This window comes from Cryphonectria parasitica, assembly GCF_011745365.1.
Source record: "Cryphonectria parasitica EP155 unplaced genomic scaffold M406scaffold_1, whole genome shotgun sequence".
In the NCBI taxonomy this organism is placed as follows: domain Eukaryota; kingdom Fungi; phylum Ascomycota; class Sordariomycetes; order Diaporthales; family Cryphonectriaceae; genus Cryphonectria; species Cryphonectria parasitica.
Window position 1 is genome coordinate 4,702,196 of NW_024468909.1, and position 23,537 is coordinate 4,725,732.

Below are 23,537 nucleotides of genomic sequence, written 5' to 3' on the forward strand. Positions count from 1 at the left end.
TGGGTGACGACTGGATATGATGCGAGTCTGTGCATTATGGGGTGGCAGGGCTTTCATACTGACTTTTCATGCCGTCCATAGAATTATCATCAATCTTATGCGTTGACACCTGACCTAACTTTTTGTTCTAGGTTCTTTTCAGCTCGTCAGCTTGAGTCACAGTCGTACGTATTCGGAAAAGGGATCGCAAGTCGGGTCGCATGTCAGGTCGCGTGTCCGTTCACAAGTAACATGCCGGTAGATGATGTCTGCCAGAGACTTACCCATTCTATGGATCCTGAAAGATTGCTATGGAAAATAGGTACAAGAGAGAAGAGAAGAAACAAAGAGAGAAATAAACAAAAACAGTATCGCCCATTAAATCTGTCCAACAAGCTTCTATAATCCTGTCATACGTACCCAAAACCTCGTTGTAAGTGAAAATAAAGATGATTAGAACAGGGGGTGGAAAGGTTGAACCGTCCATTCTCACATGAATCTGATACAAAAGTGAAGAGAATATGTGACAAGACATGCGCCGAGCCCCCTTCCCACAAAGAAGGCTGGGCGAGGTTCAACGCATCTCCAAAGTGATATCGTTGCCATTTGGTCCTGGTGCCGCAGCCTGCCATTCGGCTGCTGCATGTGACATCTTGAGATCTCCGTTACTATAGGCCATCTCGGTCTCCATCGGCTCTTCCTCATCGTCGCTTGCATACAAGAGACTGAAATTGGAGAAGGGATCACTGAGCCACGATGGTGCTGTTGGAGGTGCTGTTTCCCACGTGGTCTCTGAAGCTTGAGACTGTATGCTGGGCGGGGTTTTGCTAGCTTCCTCATCGTCGAACCAGTTGCTTAGTACGCTCTCCTGCCACTCGTCGCGGTCCAAGACGCCTGTTGGACCTGTGTTCAGATACTGCGAGTAGAGAGTCTCAGTCTCGTGTATGGAAGTGCGTAGAGTCTGCAGCATCCATCTGTTGATGAAATCAAGCTTGTTTCCCTCCTTGGCATCGCTGAGCAGGTTCTGTATAGAAACCTCTTTGGCAGCAGAGTCCACGACAGCCTGGAGTTGTAGATGCTCGGCTGAAGAGTCTTTGGTTTTTCTCAGAGCCGCCTTGCCTTTTTTCAGAACTGCCTTTGCAGTCCGTGGGAAATCTTCCCGGAGAAGATGAGATGCAGGGTTGGATAGCAAAACCGAGAATTGGGTCGTTTTTGTGACTGTTGTGTTTCCCGTCCACTCTGCAGCCGTTTCACTGAGATCCTTCAAATCTTCGTCGATGGAGAAATCTCCAGGAAACCAGCTCTGAGCTTCAGATAAGGAGATGTAGCGGGGGATGATGTTCATTTCGCAGCAGATTTGCACATGTTCCCTCACTTTTTCGCGCAAGTGTCTTAGTGTATTCAAAACGCTGCACTTCTCAACACAAAAGTTGTCAAGAAATTTCAACTCTTGATCCTGAAGTGGTGTGATATATCGGAGGGCTGAAGGATGATTTTGCTCAAAAAGTTTGTAAATGTTTCTTTGCTCTTCGATTTTTTCCTTCTCTGCAAACAGCTCAACACGTTTCTGTTTTGCCGTGTTGAACTCGAGCACAATATGCATAAGTGTTCTCCACTCTGCATATTGGTTTGTTCTGGCTGGCTCCATCTTGAGACATAGAAGCAGCTCGGATTGTGGCAATGGCGGTATACCAAGTTTCAGTGGCTCGCGGGTTGCTCCAGCTTCAATTGGATTGCGGAGCCCATTGATAAGGAGCCGTTCAAAATGATCAAGCTCATCTTGAGCATGCTTCAGTTCTTTCTCGAAAGTCTCCATTGACGTTTCATAGCCTCGACATGTCTCCCGCTTCTCCTGCATCTCCTGGAAGAGATTTTGCAAGTCGCTGCATTGCAATGTTACCTGGGCTGAAGGCAGGACTAACGTGAGCACAGATCGAGCAGCAGACATGAACTTGTGCTCAGCTTCATCCCGATCTTCTCGTGCTTTATTGATCTTGGCACTTGTTGCCTTGATGTGAGACCGGATGTTGTATACAGTGATTTTCTGGTCTGCTAGGTTCTGCCACCTGTTCCGCACATATCTGTCCTCCGGTGTATCGAGCTCATTGTTCTCGGCCTCTGAACGAGTACCCGTACTGGAAACTGTGGCCCCTCGTATGTGTTGCACTATGTGTCGGTATATGGTGTGACGCTTCAAGATGGGGTAGGAGAGCGAATTTATCGGTGGCCAGGCTCGGTAGACGCCGCGCCTGAAACCTGGACTCCATCTCAGATTTCTCACTGACGGACCCTCAGTAACTGACGCATAGTCACTGGAAGATTCGCTTGAACTCATGAGGAATACGAGATGTGCAGATACGTGACGAGTGGGGGGAGCAAGAGACGTGAAGATGGCATCGACAATAAGTCTTGATTTTCTCTTTTGGTTAGATGACAATACTGGCTTGTAAGGGGACATTGAACTATTGTGGAAAGGGGGGAGGGGCGGGAGGAAGGGAAGACTGGCCAAGTACGCACTTGAGATGCAAGAGGTTATAGCCACCTCGTAGTTCCGAACAAGGCTATCATGGCTGAGTTGTTTTGTAGGGATAGCCAGGGAGGGGGGCAAACGACCATAGGGCTTGAAAATGCCAAGTTGGAACTTTTTGAGCTCCACGCGTGTGGCTTCTGTCACTGTAGCATGTGAGTCGAGATGGGGGCAGCGCGCACGCGACAAGGCTGTATTAGATGTACCCGCGTCCACCGCGGAGAAATTAGCTTGGACACGCTGCAGTGTTAAATGCAAGGCTCGGGCCGCATAGGCTAAGGTGGAATTATTCAAGGGAAATGAGTTGTCGTAGATGAAATTTGTTTTTGCGATGGGGGTTTCTCTGGCCCGGCCCGGGCGGTTTCAGGTAAGGGAGGAAAAAGAAGTCAAGCTGAACAACTCCCCGCTGCCAGCATGACCTCGGAAATGCTCCTCACCTAATAGCAGACGTGTAGGCTCGACCGCTGGAAACATTTTGCAATCCGACCAGCCGATATAGGTTGGAGCTGAGTATCCCCCCCCCCCCCCTTCCAAAGAGACACGCGTAATTTGAGTTCCTGCCAAAACCTTTCACAGTTTCGTAGGGCAGAGGGTGGCATGACAATCCATGAGTGAAAATGGGACCCCTGCACACCGGTTCATTGTATAAGGTAGTATTGAACAGGGGTTGGGTTGTTGACAAGGTTGGGACTTTCCTGTACATGCTGGACCTGGCTCCTGTAGCACATGTCTAGCGCGGCACTATGTATGATGCACATGCTCGTGGTACCTCAGCACTACCGCTATGGTACTGTAGCAGCGCACCCGAATAATTTCCCACCGTACGACCTCATTATACGCAACATGGCTCCTGACCTGCCCACAGAACATGACCTGCCAATTTCGTCTCCACCCCACTCCCTTCTTCCTCTTCCTCCTCCTTGACAAATTATTCCGAGCAATCAACCTGCAGTACTGATATGGTACACCAAAGAAAACGGAAACCATAGTAGCCCATGCATGGTGTCTTCTCCCCCGGGTTTATCAGTTCCTTCTGTCCGGCTCTTGAGTCTCTATTATAACCATCTTCCCCTCCTGCTTTCCCTATCCTTCGGAACTGCAGCCTTCAGATATCTTCAGATAACAATGCTAAGAATGCTGTCAGGTCCAGTCGAGAATCAAGGACGTCTGTATTTGGATATGGGATTGCCAGTTCAGGATCCTGAGTACGACGTGCCAAGCCATAGATGAAGTCGAGCACCCCCAAGCCTGAGGTTTATGTCATAAGTTCCTAGTATCTCCTGCTAGGTGGGACCTCTCGCATCATGGCACTAGGAATTCATTGGCTTTACCTTGATCACGAGTTATGCAACATGCGCAGAAGGTGGGTGGGGAGCCCAAGGGGAACGCATCCACAACGCAGAAGACGTTGCTAGTACGCTGGAACTACTCGCGCGCGCTGTCTACGGCTATCGCTCGATACCTCTTATGGAAAGATCTGGCTCTTAACCATGTTGTGTGGGTTGAGAGGCAAGAGTACCAATGGGACGTATCGCATCGACGCCGTTTATGAGACCTGTGCACACTTTATCACTCTTCTCATGGCCGTCATCATAGCCACCCTCGGCCCAATGACGGGAAATTGAGGCTGAAAATGGTCTCTTGTGTGTGTTTCCCCACAAGATATCCAATACTTGAAGATGCCCACCATGTCTAAGCCTGGACTACTTGCTGCTGGCTGTTGATAAATATCTCGTCTATCCCACTCTCAAGTTTCCTCATCTTGTATTCCTGCTGACCATCTCCTCCATCAGTTTATCCGAGCAGTGTCTCTCTGCACATATTTGTAAATTCAAGGCCTTCAATTGACTCTACTCTCCTCTGCGCAGCAGGCCAATCGTGACAGTGCTGCCGACCAAGAAGAGAAGGCTTCATAAGCCCACTTGGTGTAGCCATGAGCTCGAGCACAGACGAGATCCACTGGGACGGAAAGGGCGCGTACTGGGATGACAAGGAAAAAAGATACTACTGGTTGGGCTATAAAATCCAACGTACGTATGTTCATCTGCTTTGAGTCCTTTCCCCTACGCTCGCTGTCGCCGTCAGAGAGTTTCAGTGCATGTCCTCTAATGTTATCATCAGCTGGCGGAAAAATAAAGGAGGTTCGGAAATATATCACAGATTCCCAGTATTTTGATCAGAAGGGCTTGCCATCCCTGTGCCCGCCAGTACCACCATCTTTGATTCCGCGCACTTCGAATCCATCAGACCAGGTCTCTGTTTCTGCTGGTCTTGCTGGGGATTCAGACCAGCAGACCGATTATTGGGGCTCATCTTCCAATTATATGTATGGCGGAGGCCAAACTCACGGTGCGTTGATCCCATCCCCTCTTGCCTCTCACTCTGCCGTGGGGGCCTTCCCCAACATTCTTCCTTCACGAGCGGGTACACGATCCTTTTGGACAAACTGCCAACGCTTTGGGTAAGAGGCAGCAGGCAATTACCCATACCTCTTGTAGAAAGCCCCAGGCTGACTTTCCAAATTCTCAAAGCTGGATCCTCTTCAGCACCTGCATGGAACGATCCTTCAGGTGGCTATTGGCAAGGAAACGACCCCCAAGCATACCAGAGCAGCTACAACACTGGTCCTACGTCTGGATACCAGGAGGGCCTGGACCCGGCCCCAGCTGGGCTCCCGGTTCATCCAGCTCCGTCTCATGGTAGTTCGAGTGGGCACAGGCGGTCTTCTAAAGACGACCATACATCTCACCACAGCTCGCACAGACAAAAAAAGTGTGAGTTTCTCCCGAACTCGTTGCAACGAGGCACATCCGGCCAAGCTAATCGCTTTGCCAGCATCATCTCGTCGCCAAGAGCCTGTGACATATGGGGAAAGCTCTCGTAGCGGTGGGAAACACCACCACAGAACGCAGCAAGAAAGCTGTAAGCAATACAAGTAGCTTTTGCGCTGCGTCCCTCGCCAAGGCTAACGGGCAGGCAAACATGAAGCATCAAATTGGCACCACCAGCCTCATCGTGGTGATCACGATGCACTTCCCCAGCAATGGTCACCTAACGGGCAGTCTGGCTATCAAGGCCAGGGCGGCGCGTTCTTTGGCGTGAATTCCTCTCAAGGTCAGAATTCGTCTGGTGGTATGTGTGATAATCATCAGCTGTCAGCAGTCTATACTAATGTATTGTGCTCTCGTGATTAGGGCTGCCTCCTGTAGAGCTCAGGAGCAATGCCACCAAAGGTGCTCCGAATATTCGGAGAAATAAGAATGGCAAGGAATATTTGGACTCAAGTACGTTTCCTAATGATCATATGTACTGCAGAGTCTAACATTGAAAGATTTCCAAATATACCCATCGTCAGCTTTCCAGCCTGGCAAGGTCAGTTTACACTTCAATAATATGTTGAACTTTTTCCAAGTGTAAACCATTCAGAGATGACTGAGAGTATTGGCAGATTATCAAGGTGATGTGGGCTGAACCAAAAGGCATGGCACCAACAGGCCAGGCCGGTAGCTTCCTTACATGCGTAGATACTCTGTTGGCAGATCACCAGAATGCATTCTGGAGGGGATTCCGCCGCTTCATCATCATTAACAACAGGGAGGGCCACTGTACTTGCGTGTAAGTCGCATACCACCTCGACTATTGCAAGCAGAGAAATACTGATAGACTATTCTAGCCCTATCTACTCGTATGGAGGCCAGGGTTGCATCAAAAATGGTGCTAAGGCGAAGCAACACGGGATCATATACGAGAGCCCGCCGGGAAATGGGCCAACGCTATTGCCGGGTGAGCCTATGCCTGGCTTCGCGCCGATTCGTGCTATCACAACAGCGCCCAACAATCAACCCCTGAACGATGCCTCGAGGGTCAATTATGCAAAGGTCGTAACTATCGAGCATAATGTCAAGGTTATGTTTCTCGGGGAGGTCGTGGAGGAGGACTGGGAGATCGCGAAGAATGCTGTGAAATCATTCTTCGACTAAAAGAGCCGAGGAGTGCGATGCATCTCAAAAAAGAGATTGCATTGCCGTAGGCTGCAGGGAGTCTGGCGGTTGGCCGCACATGGCCGCCCCCGTGACATACCCATGGTTCCAGCGCGGACATCATCCTGTCCATCACGCGCAGGCTGCTTCTTTCTCAATACGTTGCTGCCAGCATTAGCTGGTGGAAAGGGGACCTGGTCAATGTTCCTGGCAAACGCACCGGAGTGACCTTCAACAGAAGGCCTCAGAGAATTATTTTGCCAGCTGTCCCTCGGACTTATTCGACGATGAATAAATCTCCTTTGAGTTCTCTCCTCTTTTTTTCCTTTTTTATTCCCCCCCCCCCCCAACTTCATTTCCTTTCATCCCATTTGAAGCTTGCGAGAATTTTTGGCAGAATGACAGTCAAGTGACGACGATGACAAACCACAGCAACAGCAACAACAGGGACGCTACTTTGCCTCGCGCTGCTTCGGGGAAGTGGCCTACGACCTTATGATCCATGATATCTCAGATACACAGGAGGGAACTTGGGTATGGAGAGCGAAAATCGTGGGGCTAAACAGGCCCCTGTAACGAAGACATGAACACTTTCTGGGAATGCTTTGATTTGCGATGAATATTTTGGAGCTGGCTGAAGCATACGTCCAATCAGGCTTGTCTTTCCTTTGTTGATTCTCACCTTTTGTTGAATTCTGTCTCAGCTGTTAGCTATTATGAACTTGGGTGGAATGAACATCTGAGTATTGAAAGAAGAGAGGCAAAATCCGCAACCATGTTGTTTCAGTTTCCCTCAGAGATGTCTGGGCGAGCACTGTGTCCGCTCATGCACATAATTGACTCGGTCATAGATGGGAAACGGAACATAAGCACATGGAAAATGTGCTTTTGACGTTGTTTTCGATGATCTGTGCCATCCTTGCAAGGTACTGACTTAGGAAGTCGCCTACAGCCGGGTGGGCAGGGGTTTTGACGGAACGCGCCAGTAGCGCTGGATGCTGGTTGCTGGGGTGGGGGAGCAGCATATGAAGGTAGACAGGCACGACAGGGTTTGAGTGCAGGCTGAATATGGCAACATGTGCGTACCCTCCTTTTACACAAGGATTGAGAATTGGTTTGACTCTATTGCTAGAAGAAATTGTGAAGATGGATGTGACTGCTTGGTAATTTAAATTCATATTGCTCAGCATGGAGTTGATCAACTTGATGTGGTGTGTTGGGCTCTTGGAATTTTGTTTGTGATGTTCGTAGGGCTAAGGTACAAAGGCTTTGTACCTGTGGTAGGGGTCCTGCTCCACATTGAACTTCGAAGGTGGGTCCCCTTGATCCACGCATGCCTAGGCTAAATCCCCTCCATCGAAAGACACCGCCCTCCTCCCCTTCCACCCTCAGCATTGACGCACTCATGATCTGACAATAATTTCCTCAACCTCTAGAGCTTGTACATTCTAGCAAATCACTGCTCGACATGGGATCTAGAATCACCTTCCTAGATCCTCAGTTGTTTTAATATCTTCTTGTTCCTGCTTTCAAGCCTATTCTCTGCGACCAAGCCAGCACCAAAATTGTCACCTCCAGAAACACCACCATTGCGACAGTGTCGCAAACACACTGGACGCGCCAAACCATCAACTCTCGCTGCGCGATACCCACCACTAGACAATAACAACATTGTCCCAGCTACATGACTACCACGATTCCCCCGCAACAACTCTTGCCGTCCTTCAAGCTTCATCCTCCTTCCTGTGGGATGTCCACGTGATTGTTCAAGAGAAGCAATCGCTGCTACCTGCCAGACATCCTTACTCCATATGGACTGCGAGACCCAGTTTAGCATTTTCTCCTAACAAAGCTCAAGATCACAGGTGTGTCGATAAATCAGTAGGATTTCTGCGCGACGCGCTTTGGATACTGACATCTTGGCTCCAGTAGTCTTGCTTCATCGAAACCACCATGTCGGAAGAGGAGCCTTTGGGTCGAGCGGCTAAGCGTCGCAAGATGTCGTCGGCCTCAGATCCACTTACCCCCAGTCTCGGTTCGATTTCAACTGTCGTTGTTCATCTACCAGCCACCGCGTCCGCGTCCGCGACCTCCCTGTCAGACTCGCCGAGACCATTCAGCTCGTCGGGCGGCCTGCAGGGCTGCGACGATGCAAACACAAATGTTATTGACCGAGATCTCGACACTAGCAGCGTGCATCCATCGACCACGCCCTCAGCGGCCGAAATCCCTCTACCAGACTCACCGCGATCGGCGACTCCATCGGATGGTCCTCAGGGCGGCGACCATGGAGATGCTGAAGTGGTCGACGAGGACCTTGATGCCTCGATACACACGGTCAAGGTGTCGAAGCGGGCCGCCAGGCGTGCCATGAAGCGTGCCAGGAAGCAAGCCAGAAAGAATGCCGAGGAGGAGGCCCGGGAGCAAGCCCGAGAGCGAGCCTGGGCGCGAGCAATCCAACCATCCAAACCCCGCCTCCCTACTTGGCCTGCCGACCATATTCCGGTGGAGATATTCAACTCGATTATCCAATTCCTCCCTCGCAAAGACGTACAGAGCATGCGTTGTGTGAACCACGAGTTCGACTCCAAGCTTTCAGAGACCTACTTCAATATCGTGGTCGTGCCTTTTCGCCCTGAGTTTGAGGCGACCTATGGTCTCTTGAATGTCAACCCACGTCGTATTATGGGCAGTAAACGCTTGGTATTCAAGAGCATCCAGCTCGAGGGGATCAACTCAGGAGGCGAGCCTTCCCCGCAGCGTCAAGCCGCCGACACCGACCTGGAAGACGACAAGTTTGTAATTTCGGGTGGCCACCGCGTTTTCCAAGAATTTGGCCACAAAATGCGGAAATTCGCTCTCGCCCTCGAGGTGAATGAGCGCGATTTAGGTAGCCCTCCCGTCAAGGTCAACCAGGAGATCATCCGCGCGCCTTGGGGTCTCTACCGCTGGCCGATTATGAGTTACCAGCGCTACTCACAGCTCGAAGGCTTGGAGCATCTGGCAGACGAGACCGGATACATGAAGAAAGCGTTCCAACATCTCGGCAACGTCACGGACATTGGCATTTCGTGCGACGTCGGACTGGGCTGGCTGCACGGCCCCGATATCAACCCATACATGTCTCCTGACGGCCCATCCGTCTTCAGACCTACTACTTATGGAGACGGCGCACCTGAGACTCGTGTCTCCTCCACTTTCATCAATGACTGGGAGCCATCTCCCAGCCTCAAGATGCTCAGGCAGATGGCATTGAATGCGGGTTATTCCGTGGAGGAGTGGCCCCTCGTGATCTTGCGCCTCCTCGAGGACGAGGGCTGCGAAGGTATCATCGAGTGGGAAGACGTGGAGCAGCCTGATGGCCAGATCGCTCGCACGCGCCTTTCCAGACTCGCAGCTGGTGAGACTACCGACACGCGGGTCATCATTCAGCATATCGAGCAGGCGATCAATCTCGAGGACATGGCCCGAGCCGGCAGCACCCCGGAGACACAGCCGGGGCAAAAACTCCTTCCCCTTGACCTCACTATAGCGCAGGCAGAGATGCTGCTGGAGCTCGAGTGGGCTCATCGTGCCCTCATGCAATCGTACCGCATCGCGGTCATGGACAACAAGGACTCGTTCCAGAACCTCCGCCAGCTCACCATTGCGCGCTGCTCTGGTTGCCACATTGCAACATGGTGCAACAGTTCGTTCTGGGAGACCATGACCTGTATCGAGACACTTCACCTGGGCGTGATTGCTGACTGGCGCGAGGTTCACAAGCAATCAAGTGGTCATGTCGTTGAGCGTCGTAAATCCCCACTTTTCACCTGCGGCAGTGTCTTTAAGCTCCTGCAGGACTATGTTGGCGAGCAGCCCAACATCAGACATGTCTCTTTTGAGTGGATCTGTGGCGGCGAGTATGCCATGGGCAAGAGCCAGCGTGATCGCTACATCCTGCCAGCTCCTGTTGTCTCCAGAGTCGAGCACATGACCTCTTCCCAGCATGTGATGGAGCCACATGAAGTTCTCCACCTTCCCTATGTGCAGAGGCTGTCTCTCAAGAACTGCTGGTTCTCTCCACATGTGTTCCTGTGCTTCTTCAAGCACATGGGCATGGAGGCTCTTGTCCACGTCAACCTGAACTCTGTGTCCCTCTCAGGACCCGTAAGCACAGGCCCAGAGGTCCGCATCTATCCCCACACGTCTGCTGGTGAACCCAAACCTACTCATTGGCCCTGGCCGCTCTGTGCTGGAGCTGAGCCTGGAACCTGGTTTCTCCTTGAGAACCCCCTCGACAACACTCCCAACCCTGCTTGGACATGGCTTCCTGGTGCTGCTGGACATGTGCCTGCTCCTGGTGTTGGTGTTGGTGGCGGCGGCGGTGTTGGTGGCGTCGTCCCTATGCAGCTAGCAGCTCCCCCTCAGGCTGCTGCTGCCCCTCCACCCCAGGCGGGAGGAGCTCAGGCAGCGGCCCACGCCACTGGAATCGCAGTGAACTCGGGCATTCCTCCTATCCTGAACGAGGTGGTCGTGTACCCTCTTCGATGGCGTGGATGGTCCTGGCCTCATATCCTGGCACGACTGGGATTGGCGCCAACGGCTATCCAACTGCTGAACCGTACCGTAGGCGGTCAGGAGTATCTGCAGGTTCTGGACAATCTCGAGAAGAATCTCACGGCGAACTGGTCCCGCATTTTCCGGGGCCGGGAGGATAAACAGAGCCTCCAGTCCATGACTTTCAGATCCTGCGGCTACGTCTTGATTGACATACCCTCCATCAACAACTGGCAGATCATCCCGGACTATCCAATCCATGTCAAGCACACCGAGAGCCTGGTTGGCAAGCTGAGGGAGTACGATCTCAAGATGTTGACGTCCGATGAGGACCTGCTCGCCAAGATCATGCCTCACATCACCGAAAAGGAGAAATATCAGATGCGGGCCGTCTTTGGCTTTGGCTTTGGCTGGCAGCGTTACTTTGAGGACACCGTCATCCAGGCCGCTATGGCCGATGGCAATCCTAATCCTGGCCAGGGACGCTTCTTTGGTCGGGCGACGAAAGTCCCCACATCCCTCGATGCGGACGAAGAGGTCCAGCTAGAGTTGATGCAGCTCACTTCGCGCGGCCCCTAGGAGGACCTGAACGACAGTGACGGCGACTATTGGATGTATGCGGACGATGACAACTACGATGACAACTACGACGACGACAACGACGACGAGGAGCACGGTATCATTGATGCGGATGGACACGAGAGCATTGACGATGGCCAAGACCAAGTCGATGACGACGATTGGGCTCAACTCGTCCCAGTTCCACAACTTGTACCGTACATCAGCGGTAACCCCGTTCATCAGTCTGGTGAGGAGGAAGACGCGGGTACAATTCTCAATGACGACGCCGGCGCTTGGGGCAGCGCAAACCAAGCTTCACTCGACGAAATCCGGGCCGATCTCAATCTCAGTGGTGGCGATTGGGGCACCGCAGCTTCAGGCTCGCACAGTGCCTGGTGAATGAATGAAAGAAAGAGAAAGTAAAGAGAAGGGAAAGAAGAAGAACAAGAAGGGGAAAAAAAGAAACGAAGAAAGAAAAAGAAAGAAAAAAAGACTGTCGGCCACGTCGTTGCGAGTATGACAGAGAGCAACTCAGCAGCTCTTCTACATTGCTCGAGGCCGCCAAGGATTGTGTTGTGGTCTTATCGGGAGCCCTCGGACCAGACGCTGGCCGGTGTAGCTTGGCATATGGACTCCTCCGGGTCGACAGTATCCTTCGAAAACTCGGCCTCACCGTGTCCGACAGATTGTGTTAATGATGACAGCAGTTCCTCTTTCATTTGCGGTTGTACTGCAGAGGAAAGGCCTCGGAGGCCTCTCAATGGTGGAAGCTGCCCGGAAGGCTATCTACGCCCTGATGTACCACAAGTGGTCGGACTCAAGGTCCACGGGTGGCTTTGCAACACCAGAGTCCGTGGCTTTTTTGTTTTGTATTTCCTTTTATTCCTGTATCTTCCTCCTTGTTGTTCTTCCTACCCCCTTCCCCTTCCCAGGGCGTTCTGGCTGCCATTGTACAATAACGCAAACTTGGTCTATGCTGGCCATCACTTGGACTATGGCATTACGTACTCTGCGATGTTGACATTGCGAGGGTGGGAGAACTTTCCTCTGTTGTTTCTCTTTTTGTTTTTTTCTTCCTTTCTTGATTTCTCCCTCTCTTTTCATACTTTCCCAGGGCGTTCTGGCTACCATTATGAGGCAGGGCACAATGCTGGCCTATGCTGGCCCTTACTTGGTCTACGGCATAGATTGCATTCCCTTGCGACATCGGTCTCGCAAAGGTGGGAGGACAGTCTGTTTTTCTCAAAGCATATGGGGGGAAAACCCTAACAACATCACGGCGTTCTATCAGATGGGAGGGCGGATTTGCCCCACATGTCAGGTGGCTAAGAGGCGTTTTCTTCAGCATACCGGAGCATACAAAGGTCATAATAATGAAAGAGGGGAGGGTTGGCTCTGTCAACATCTGTTGATGCATCATCGGGAAAGGAAAAAAAAAAATTGTGTACGATTACTTCTTTCCCTCATTGAGGGAAACTGAATATGAAATGACTTTACCATGAACTTTACAGCTACATTTACAACCTTGGGACTAGACACAGAGGCTGACCTTCTGGGTTTACAACCTTTTCCGAGGACGACGTTGAGGCCTGTCTGTTTGTTTGCATGCAGCATATGTGGTGAGGCATGGATGAATGGGTTTTTCAGTGGTGTACACCTCCCGTCACTGGGTGGGGTGAGGGAAAAGCAGGCCTCAGAGGACACTGACTCGTGGGAACAAGTAATGGAAAGACCTTTGCTCGTAGAGCCAAGATGTGCTTATTGTAAAAGACTGCAGGATGCCGAATTCTGTCATGAGGATGTTATGTTGTAAGGCAGCGGGATCCAGTGGTGACGAGCCTGGGGTCCAGGACCAAGAAACACACTCAAGCATGTGTGTATTTGCTGGCAAAGCACTTTTAGACATGCGTTTACTGCTTTTTGAGTATGCCACATTGGCACCCTTATTTCCACCATCTTGGAACACCTGGTTCTGCGCAAATGGTCTTTGTGGTATTGGGAAATTTCATTCGTGAATTTTATCCGCTTTGCGTGGATATTTTCTTTTCGCATGCCAGACCGTTTCTGACCCGAAATGCCATGCCTCAATACACCGGTCCCAGAAAAAGCGAAGCCGTTCCCTTTGCACAAAGTCCATTTATTGTGAATTGCTCCCGCCCCCACCTTAAAATCAGCAGTGACCGACCGACAAGTCCATCACGGCGCCACTACCATCCAAGACCACCGCCTCTGGTTGAGAGAATTTAGGCGGCGGTGATGGCCTTGCGCACACGCGAACCGCGCTGCCTGGAGTTCAGGCGCTCCTCACGGGCGACAACAGCCTCGGACTTCTGGACAACCTCCTCGGCCTCGGTGAGGATCAGCTCGATGTGGCAAGGGTTGGACATGTAGGGGTTGATCTAGACGATGGTGTCAGTAAAATTGGCCAGTCGAAATTTGGTGGGCTGTCCCTTGTTGGAGTGGACTTCGGTTCAGACGTACACGACCGTGGGCACGGTAGGTTCGGCGGCGCTGCTTAGGAGCCTGGTTGACTTGGATGTGCTTGACGACCAGGGCACCAGTGTCGAGGCCCTTGGCATCAGCGTTGGACTCGGCGTTCTTCAGGAGCTGCAGGAGGAACTCGGCAGACTTGACGGGCCACCGGGCACGAGAAACACCCCACTGCTTGCCTGTTCATCATAATCAGTCAGTCTCATGTCGCGTCTTCATAAGAATAACCATGCCGTCCGCCTCATCCACAATCGCCTGCATCGTAGTCTGGGAACTCTTTCAGGCGCTTCTGTAGTTCCCCCCTCTTGACCATGTGCACTTTTCCTCCCCCGGGAAACCCTGCATTTCCCGTCTCCATCATGTCTCTCGTACAAAGTCGCATTCGAGGGGTAAATCGTACCTTGGGCAGTACGGCCAATGGAGCCAGCGTAACGGCGCATGGGGACAGCCTCCTTCTTCTCCTTGACGTTCTCGAGGAACTTGACGGCGCGCTGCAGCTTCCAGCCGTTGATGGCCTGGGCGGTCTCGCGGGTGTTCTTGAACGAAACTCGGAGGTAGGCACCGCGGGCCTTGGCCGACTTGGACGGCGCAATCTCGGTGGCGGCGTATCGAACCTAGTTGTCGGAAAGCAGAACGTGTCAGCCCTCAAGACTATCCTCAACCACGTCGTCGTCCCCCGTTTTCGCAATTGTCCATCGCAGTTTTCTCCACTCTATCAATTCTTGGGCATCGATCATAATCGTTCGAATTCGAAAATCGCAAATGGAGGATGCAACTCACCATCTTGACGGATTGGGTGTGGAGATGGTATCGGGTGTTGTTGATTGAGGGAGGTCGTCTCGGTCTGGCTGGCCAGCAAAATTTAGATGGGGTTGCTCGAGGTTGCCGCTACTGAAAACTCTTGGGAAAGTGCGGCCCAATTTCAAGATCACGTGCGGTCTTCACGGCAGGCGCCGTGAGCAAAGACTGAAGCTAGCTGCGGGCCATATTCCCCTGCCAGCTGACATAAGCGGGATCCGGCAAATCCATTTTTGCGAACAGCCAACTAGAGAGTGAGATGAGGACCCCACCTGCTCTAAGCCGGCGGGCAAGAGTGTGGGGAGTACCCAGGTACCTCTTAGGCTTAGGCCCCTACCTTGAAATTTTTCAACTTTTTTTCTGCACGGGCAAGCTTTCCAGGTACAATTTGCCTTGACGAAAGTTGCAACATCAGTGACTTCCATTGAAGGGTACTCACTACAACCACCCTTCGTAGCTCACTCCAAATCAATCTCAAAAGCTATTTACCTCTTTCTTGTCAATTTTCGAAAGCACAGCAATGGGTTTCGCGCCAAGAGGACGTGGTGGTGACCGTGGAGGCCGCGGGGGCGGCTTCCGTGGTGGTGATCGAGGTGGTCGCGGCGGTGGCAGAGGTGGTGGCAGCTTCCGCGGTGGTGACCGAGGTGAGATAAAAATTCGTGTTGCTGAAGGTTATACAACACCATTGCTAACGTTAACCCAGGCGGTCGCGGTGGTGGCAGGGGTCGTGGCGGTCCTGGTGGCCGTGGTGGACGCGGAGGTGGTCGTGGAGGTCGTGGAGGCGCAGGCGGCGGCGCTGGTGGAAAGAAGATGATTGTGGTACGTCCAAGTCCCCCCTTTCACGAGCTGCAGATTATGTTGAAGGGTCGCTTACATACCATCTTTGCAGGAACCCCATCGTCACGGAGGTGTCTTTGTCGTCCGCGGCGGCAAGGAAGATCTCTTGGCCACTGCCAATCTGACCCCGGGTGAGAGCGTCTATAACGAGAAGCGCGTTGCGATCGAGAATGCGAAGAGCCAGGACGGCACCACGACCAAGACCGAATACCGTATCTGGAACCCTTTCAGATCGAAGCTGGCTGCTGGTATCCTGGGTGGTCTCGAGACCATTTACATCAAGCCTGGCTCCAAGGCTCTCTATCTCGGTGCTGCTTCTGGTACCTCCGTTTCCCACGTCGCCGACATCGTCGGACCTACTGGCACCGTCTACGCCGTCGAATTCTCCCACCGGTCTGGTCGCGACCTCATCAATATGGCCACCCGCCGCACAAACGTTGTTCCCATCGTCGAGGATGCCAGACAACCCCTCAAGTACCGCATGCTCGTCGACATGGTTGATTTCATCTTCGCAGAGTATGTCAAAGTCCTAACTCTTTGGATTGCAGTGGACAGAAAAGCTAACGAACCATAGTGTTGCTCAACCTGACCAAGCCAGAATCGTCGCTCTGAATGCTAAGCTCTTCCTGAAGCAAGGTGGTGGCATGCTCATCTCCATCAAGGCGAACTGTATCGACTCGACTGCGCCTCCTGAGCAGGTCTTTGCCCAGGAGGTCGAGAAGCTGAGATCGGAGAAGTTCTTCCCCAAGGAGCAGCTTACCCTGGAGCCCTACGAGAGAGATCACGCTGTAGGTCAACCCTGTGCTTGCATATATGTTTAAAACACGTCACATGATGTCGCTAACAACCACACAGATGGTGTCTGCGGTCTACCGGCAGAAGGAGTTCGTGGAATAGGCTAATGGCGGTTCCGCGGATGCGCGCTCTTCTTCCTTTGCGATTTTATGATTCAGGATGTTTCTTCGGTTGGAGGGCTTTTTATATCTCTATTCGGCAACGGCGAATGACGGCGTTCTAAGGGCATCATCAGGCTTTTCTTACGTGTGAATACAACACGTGTGTGATACTTCGTCCGCCGAGGACTCGGTAGATCAAAAATTGCTGGAGATATCCCATGAGTTAAGTGAAGTTGTATTGTCATTCCTGCAGGCCATGGGCTTGATTATGAACGGCTGTGCTACTTGTCTGTTGTGCTCATAGTGGCCACCAGAGCCTTGCGCATCTACACAGAGGCTCTGGTGCTACTGGATTACCGTCCTTACCCAAGTTTTTATAAAAGCTTCACAAACTCTCGGTGCAAGCTTCTCGAGTCCCAAACGGTCTTCCAAGGGTCTTGTCCGTTTCAACCCGCTCAAAAATCCGACTATGTTTACGGTTAGCCTTTTGCGTTGTCACAGTCTGCTGAGCTGGTTTTGCTCCTATTCCTCAGACATGGAAAAACTTCTTACTTTCGATGGGAGGCTAACGGCACATCTCAACCTGTATGAAGAGAGACAGTGAGATCCACACACGAGTAGGTTTGAACTTCTTGGGCGGGCGCATGTTGATACCAAGTATCAGTGACTGGAATTCACACCATACCTGATATAGAACATACGATAACTACCGCGGATTTACATGTCGAGTCAGGATCATATCGCGGTAATTACTCGTACCCTACATCACCGCACAGTCTCACTACCAGCACCATAGGAGTGAGAAAAGAGAGAAAGAACAATGTGCTGGTAATATTGTACTCTATTACTTTTTGCCCCTTGTTTCAGTCCCTCGGCACCATTTTCCCCGAGCAAAATCCAGCCATCTTTTTAAAAACACCACAAATCCAGCACTGCTATCTCGTCACTCCTGCGCCGAATGGGTCATGATGTGAAGGATAGCCCTGAGATTTACACAAGCGTGCCTCACTTCAGCTCGCTGTCGCCAGACTTGTGGACACCATGCGCGTTGCTGACGTTCGTCAGGCCGCTGGAGTCCGTGCAATTGCTGCAATTGATCATGTTCTGCAACACACAACTCTGTCTGTCAGCCTCATCGGCGTCTTGTGGCCTCCACAAACAAGAAGAAAAAAAATTGGGGGGGGGGGGGGGGAGGTCTTCAAATCCGTCAGCGTACCCAGCAGTCTTCCAGGTTGCTGCTGTTCTTGCAGTTCTGCAGTCACGCGAAGATTGTTAGGGCGCTCAGAACGTCGCGAGCAATGGGTCCCCTTCGTCTGATTCTCCAACATGTCTACGAGGGGGGTACTGCCTGGGTCTGGAGCAGGTGGCACTTACAGTGCAGTCCACGCAGTTGCTACAGCTATTGAGCTTCTCGCAATTGGTACCTGAAAAGGGTAAGCCAGATTGACTCGGACACGGGATGCTTGTTCCTGAGGATATATGAGGGGAAAGAATACGTCGCAACCTCGTGCTGGTGCGAACGGACAGTGGTCTGATTCCAGCCGGGACTTACAGTTGCTGCTATTCCGGCAGTCATAGCAGTCGATCATGTTTGAGCAGTCGGTATTACCGTTCTCGTCGGTACCCATGATTACTGATGCGGAGTAAGGAGAGTCGTACGGTTCAACGGAGAAGAATAAATTTTATGTTAAGTGTCGGGGTGAGATGCTTGACCTATCATTAATTGTATGACTTGGAATCCACAATCAGCCTTCTGGGACTACAATACAGAGTAATAACAGGGGAAGCGAGAACGTTATAAAGCTTGAGGTTCTTTGACTGTGCCCTTATCCTCGCCGCTCCTTTGACCCGCCCCCCCGGCAGCAAAGAGCGCGTACCCCGAATAGTGCATGTCCGTCTGACAAAGTCACGCACAATGACGAAATGGACATACGAAAACCTGCATCATCCTATCCGGACGTAATCCCCCGAAGAGCTGGCTTGTGAGACTGGATTAGTTGGGCCAATTGAGGCGGAGGACATCCTTCATCAGACCGTTCGACTTGCTGACGGCTACTTGGCAGATTGAGAAGAGGGTGTTATAGGGTGGTCATGCTTGCTTGATTTACGCGCCTTCGATAGAGACAATATGGGGCCAAAAACAGCAAGATTTCACTCTTGTCATCGTGATCGGAATCGGACGCCACTACCTATATCAGGGAGGTGAATTGAAGGACGAATCTTTGTGAGGGCTGTTGCTTCGCCAATGGAAGACCTCCGCTTCACTTCTCAAGTGACCTTCCCTTACCAGGCCAATCTGCTTTCTGTGTGGCCAAGATGAGTGCTGCTCCTGTTCCCGGGCTTGATGATGGCCCTTGTCGGCGTTATCTTTACGGAAAGGGTCGCAGGCCCCAGGACCTTGCGATTGTTGGATTTAACACAGATCAACCTGTCGCGGCTGACCATCATAGGCAATCTGATGAAAGATACATCGTCGGTTCCTTCGGACAACGAGACCTCTCGTATGCGACAGCTAAAAGGAGTGACCACTCCCAGCTGACTGGAAACGGCTGTGGCCTATATAGCTGCGTAAAACGGTCGGACTCACACATCTCGAAGCTGGTGAATCACGACGAGTGCGTCGTACGCAAAAGTCAGCTATTCCAGCCGTGTCATGTCCATCTCATACTTCAGGTCCTGTGCCTCGATTTCTGCATCCCACTGAGAAGCAGCAGTGGTAGCAGTGGGACAGCACCATTACTGCTCGTTGGGCCGCCCAGTTGGCTTGGTGTCCTAGCCTGGTCTGTTAGGCAAGGCGACGCCGGGCCTCTCTTGCTTGTGGCGACCACCGCATCCATGGGTACGAACATCAGGATGACAGCCTCATCCTCCTCTTGTCCATCTTGACCATACCTTGTATGGCCACGGTCTGATTCAGTCAGAGTTGAGATGCGATGGTACATGTGAGAAGAGGGACCTGCGTTTATCAAGAAGTCTGTTCGGCTACTGTGGAAGCTCTCAACGGGACAGTCATGATGTACCTATACCATAAGCGTCCACAAATCCATGGTAAATACGCAGCAAGAGGGGCGATCTGCAGAAACCCCGGAGCCACGAGCTACTGGCGGTTATTTGAGAAAGAAAAGGCAGGAAGCACACACTGCAAACCAAGCCTTACTTGTAACTGGGTGCTGTCCTCGAGGTGATACCCTTTCAAGCAACAACAGCTTCGATACATGGTTAACACTTGGAAGTCGAGCAGAGAGCTCCATGGCGGCCATACACAACTTTTGACAGGCAACGTCAACCAAAAAAAACCTTTCTTATTGGAAAGGAGAGAGAATGCCACAACCTTATGGACTTTCGATGGAGCCCAGCCAGACAGCAGGGCCTCCTTTACATTTAGACCTGCGGTCATGCTTTCTGATTGAGTGAGCGAAGAGCTTCATGATCTTCCTCAATATAATAATTCCCTCACAGAAAAGTCGTACCCGCTCAAGATACACCTTACAGCAAGAAAACACGTCTCAAGGGATCATCCTAGAGATCTTAGCCTTTTTCTCTAGCAGGTGTTGCTTGTATATCAACGTGCAACACCCTTCGCCTTATCCTAAGATCCCAACAAATCTCCAAGAGGAACGTTGAGGATGATCAGAATCGCCGGGAAACTTGAGAATAAGGGAGCAGGGAATGTACCGCACAGAAAGGCCGACAATGAAGACTCGCCGACGAGCCAAGGACTTTCACTTCTGCTGGATCTTCGGTTCTCAGGGGGATTTCCAGGACTACGGGGTGAATTCCTGGTATCGCAACTTTGCAGAAGTTCCCCTTCGAAGCGCTAGCCACATAGGACCGTCACGTTCTCCGTCCCAAGGTCAAGATGGATCGTCAAAGACACGAACCAGGTAAGATCACCAGGGTCTGAGCGGCGGTGAGTTCCTCTCAAGGTGAGGCTTACATCCCACGTCCATCACTTCATGTCTTGGGAGGTCGATCAGTTCCGCGGTAGCCATGGAGATGCCACGAGTTGTACTTCAGATTGAGACTATATCCTCTTTCAAAGGGACGTTTGTTTATACATGGTATTATGGTAGGAAAAATGGATTGCTGAGGATCAGTTCCTAGAAAATGATATGACTGGGTACTGGCAGGAGAGCCTCGACGCTGACGTCGTGGGTATAATCCTCTCTACACCTCTGCTGCAGACACTCGACGCCAAGTATGGTATTTCAAAGCTGAGTAATATATGACTGCTCAGTGTTCACGCTCACCTTTCAGTTGTCCACTTCCGATATGTGGCGTGGTGAAAGTATAGCGAAATGGCATTGCAAACTGGGAGTATCGGACCGACTTCGACCTGCTGGGAAAAGAAGAAAGGCTGCGAGGTGGTTCCGGTGTTTCGAAGCTCGCAGCCGAAAAGAAAGTCACCGCATGCGAGCTTACTAGGAGGGAGGCAACCAGGCACTGATATCCCATATCGCCTTGTGCGAATCTACACAGGAACACAAGCGAAGATCGTTAAGGGGGCGTCACAGGGGTTTGAGCAGCTGGCGCAAACGCGTACCGGAAACTTTTCTGACGTTTTGAAGCCCGCAAGGAAAAATGTAAAGCCCTTGTCAGTGACCCGCACTGTTCCCCAGACACATGCATGCAGCAGAAAACCTCGGGATTATGTTGGGAGGCCGAGAGCCTGGATGTTCACAAATTACTCTGTACATCTCCGTACGGACATGCAAACCCTTTTTGGAGCAGGCCGACGATTAGAAGGCGGATGTGTCAGACCAGTGGAACCTCAGACTCGCTGCACCCGCAGCCAATAAAGTCACCCCCCAGGAGACCTGAACGGTTTATAAAAAGATTGTGGCCCACAGTGGTACACGTAGTAAGTGACTGTGGAGAAGCTTTTCTTCTATTTTTTTCTTCTTTTTTTCCCTCACATACATATGCTTTTCTTTTTTCAAAAAAGAAAAAGATTCGAACGTCCTCGTGAGCAGGCCTGAAGCGAGCTGGGCGTGGGGAAAGGCGGAAGTTTGGGTCAAATGAAGGTGCTGAGGCTGCCCTGCCGCACATGCTCTAACTAATATGGGAAGTGTATGCGACGAGCATGCGACATGTCACCTCTGGCAGAACAACGCACACTTTGTTCAAGTCCGTACAATGTACGTCAAACCGGCACTCTCCTCTACTGCATTGACCCCTTTTGCCTGGTTGTGCTTAAGAATGTGGTCTCAGATTTTTGTGCTGCACAACTACCTCTCCGCGGTGAGGAACCAACTGCCCGGAAGTCACGGCAACAGACAAAACGTCTTAAGAGAGACACAGTGATATTTTTATATATCAATTTTCAGAATCAGGGTTTTATAGAGGGTGAGATGAGACCTCTTTCGAACCGTAGGGGCAATGGACCCTGAACGATAGTTTTTCAAGGTATTTGGTTTATGTATTCTAGATTATGCTAAGTAAAGTACTTGAGCAGTAGGGAAACAAACAGGGATCCAAGAATAGTGAATTGATGTTTCTGAGACCATAGAATTAAGGAAGAACAAACATAGATCAGAATTTTCTTTTTAATGCCTACTAGCAATGTGTCTCACTTGACAACATATGAGATTGAGGGACTTTTCTCATCTTCTGGTGAAACAGGATGTTGATGCTACTGTCTGGCACTCTGATGGTTTGAGTGGTGGTCGGCCCAAATTATGGCATCCACCAATTGCATCTAAGTACTTCAGTAGTATGGTACTTGTTTCCAGCACCGGCCACAGGAGTACCTATCATAGTATTGTGGTACCAGGGTACCTGATATTTTTGATGAAATAGAAAAGTCCAGCCTGATAGCGAGTTGGGGACCTTCATTGTAGCTGCTTGTGCCGGCACTCAAGTGAACTACAAGAAAAAGAGTCCCATTCAGACAGCATTGATAGACCATGAGAAGGCAAGGTTCGCATGGTCCTGCACAGGTGGCCGAGATAAACAATCAGACATGCATGGTTCCCGTGTGGGTCATCGTATTGGAAATGGTGTAGCATGTGTAGGAAGGTACATGATCAGGGTCCTTAGGTTCAGAGGAAGCACGGGCCAGTCCCCCCCCGGAAAGAGTGGATCTCACCATGGGATAAAACTTCCGTGGTGGGGCCTTCCTTCTCCATGTGCTCCATCACAAGAAAGCTTGCCATCTCTTCCCACCCACAGCTCTCCACCTTGCCTGCTCCCTCACCAGGAACAGCCACCCACGACGCGAGGCACACGGAAGCCCTCACTTGCCTCACAACCTATCCGGTGACCAGATCACAACCTTTTCAGATTTGTGGCGCCTGGGGGGTCACTGCCGGCTCCCCACATCCTGCGAATCCGGACCCAGTCCAGCCCACAGGATTACCACTTTGCAATTCTGCTCTGATCGCCATCAAACGGACAGCACCCTCTGGATCCCTCCTACCCCTCGCAGGAGGAATGGGAGAAAATTCCAGCAGTCTGACAGCCTTCTACTAATGTCCATTAGGACGACGTTGGACTATCATGGCGCATCCCAGGAACAATAGTCAGGCTTGCCACGTGAGGCCAAGCAGCCCTCGACGGCCCAGGATCGCAGAGACGTTGAGGATCCTGGCTTCGCATACTGAGCACACCGCGTCACGTCAGTGGGGTCTACCGACGATCTGTATACATACTAAGGCAGTAGCCTCGTCTACTGTATGCAAGTAGGACTGTTACGACGTAGTGACAGACAGGTCTGCTGCTGGTGGTATTGGCACCAGCTTGTCGGTAGCGCTTCCCAGCAGGGTTCCAATCACGAAGGACAAAAGTACAACGCCAGTCAGTGGCCCTCTTCCTCGAGTCGAATGCACCCACTTGCCTGTGCTCTCCGAAAGACCGTATGCTGCCTCTCTGAAGTCTGCTCTATTCCTCAATTGGCGGCCCCGTCTCCAAATAATCGGCAGAATCTTGCCG

At 51.4% G+C, this 23,537-nt stretch overlaps 5 protein-coding genes across 5 annotated transcripts; 3 read left to right on the forward strand and 2 right to left on the reverse strand.

The window, feature by feature from the left end:
* Positions 1–553: 553 nt before the first annotated feature.
* Positions 554–2,980, reverse strand: M406DRAFT_326077 (uncharacterized protein; the record flags this gene model as incomplete). Its single annotated transcript, XM_040920043.1, has 5 exons — positions 554–1,353; positions 1,543–1,862; positions 1,902–2,121; positions 2,497–2,652; positions 2,944–2,980. 5 exons carry the CDS (start codon positions 2,978–2,980, stop codon positions 554–556), a joined length of 1,533 nt encoding a protein of 510 aa, XP_040781613.1.
* A 1,459-nt stretch (positions 2,981–4,439) lies between these two features.
* M406DRAFT_326078 (uncharacterized protein) lies at positions 4,440–6,486 on the forward strand (the record flags this gene model as incomplete). The annotated part of the gene is made up of 9 exons (XM_040920044.1): positions 4,440–4,536; positions 4,667–4,855; positions 5,005–5,205; positions 5,261–5,280; positions 5,548–5,638; positions 5,701–5,790; positions 5,862–5,878; positions 5,955–6,121; positions 6,180–6,486. The coding sequence occupies 9 exons, from the start codon at positions 4,440–4,442 to the stop codon at positions 6,484–6,486; spliced, it is 1,179 nt and encodes a 392-aa protein (XP_040781614.1).
* A 2,370-nt stretch (positions 6,487–8,856) lies between these two features.
* On the forward strand, positions 8,857–11,604 carry M406DRAFT_245012 (uncharacterized protein; the record flags this gene model as incomplete). Its single annotated transcript, XM_040916295.1, has 2 exons — positions 8,857–9,166; positions 9,275–11,604. The coding sequence occupies 2 exons, from the start codon at positions 8,857–8,859 to the stop codon at positions 11,602–11,604; spliced, it is 2,640 nt and encodes an 879-aa protein (XP_040781615.1).
* A 1,954-nt stretch (positions 11,605–13,558) lies between these two features.
* M406DRAFT_354515 (putative ribosomal protein L17.e.A) lies at positions 13,559–14,958 on the reverse strand. The gene is made up of 4 exons (XM_040922939.1): positions 14,857–14,958; positions 14,477–14,690; positions 14,068–14,255; positions 13,559–13,985 (listed from the first exon to the last, which is right to left on the reverse strand). Exons 1-4 carry the CDS (start codon positions 14,857–14,859, stop codon positions 13,830–13,832), a joined length of 561 nt encoding a protein of 186 aa, XP_040781616.1. The 5' UTR covers positions 14,860–14,958; the 3' UTR covers positions 13,559–13,829.
* A 296-nt stretch (positions 14,959–15,254) lies between these two features.
* M406DRAFT_77436 (regulated by circadian rhythms/rRNA modification) lies at positions 15,255–16,776 on the forward strand. The gene is made up of 5 exons (XM_040925963.1): positions 15,255–15,518; positions 15,578–15,693; positions 15,764–16,227; positions 16,286–16,499; positions 16,567–16,776. The coding sequence occupies exons 1-5, from the start codon at positions 15,395–15,397 to the stop codon at positions 16,606–16,608; spliced, it is 960 nt and encodes a 319-aa protein (XP_040781617.1). The 5' UTR covers positions 15,255–15,394; the 3' UTR covers positions 16,609–16,776.
* The last annotated feature ends 6,761 nt before the right edge of the window (positions 16,777–23,537 follow it).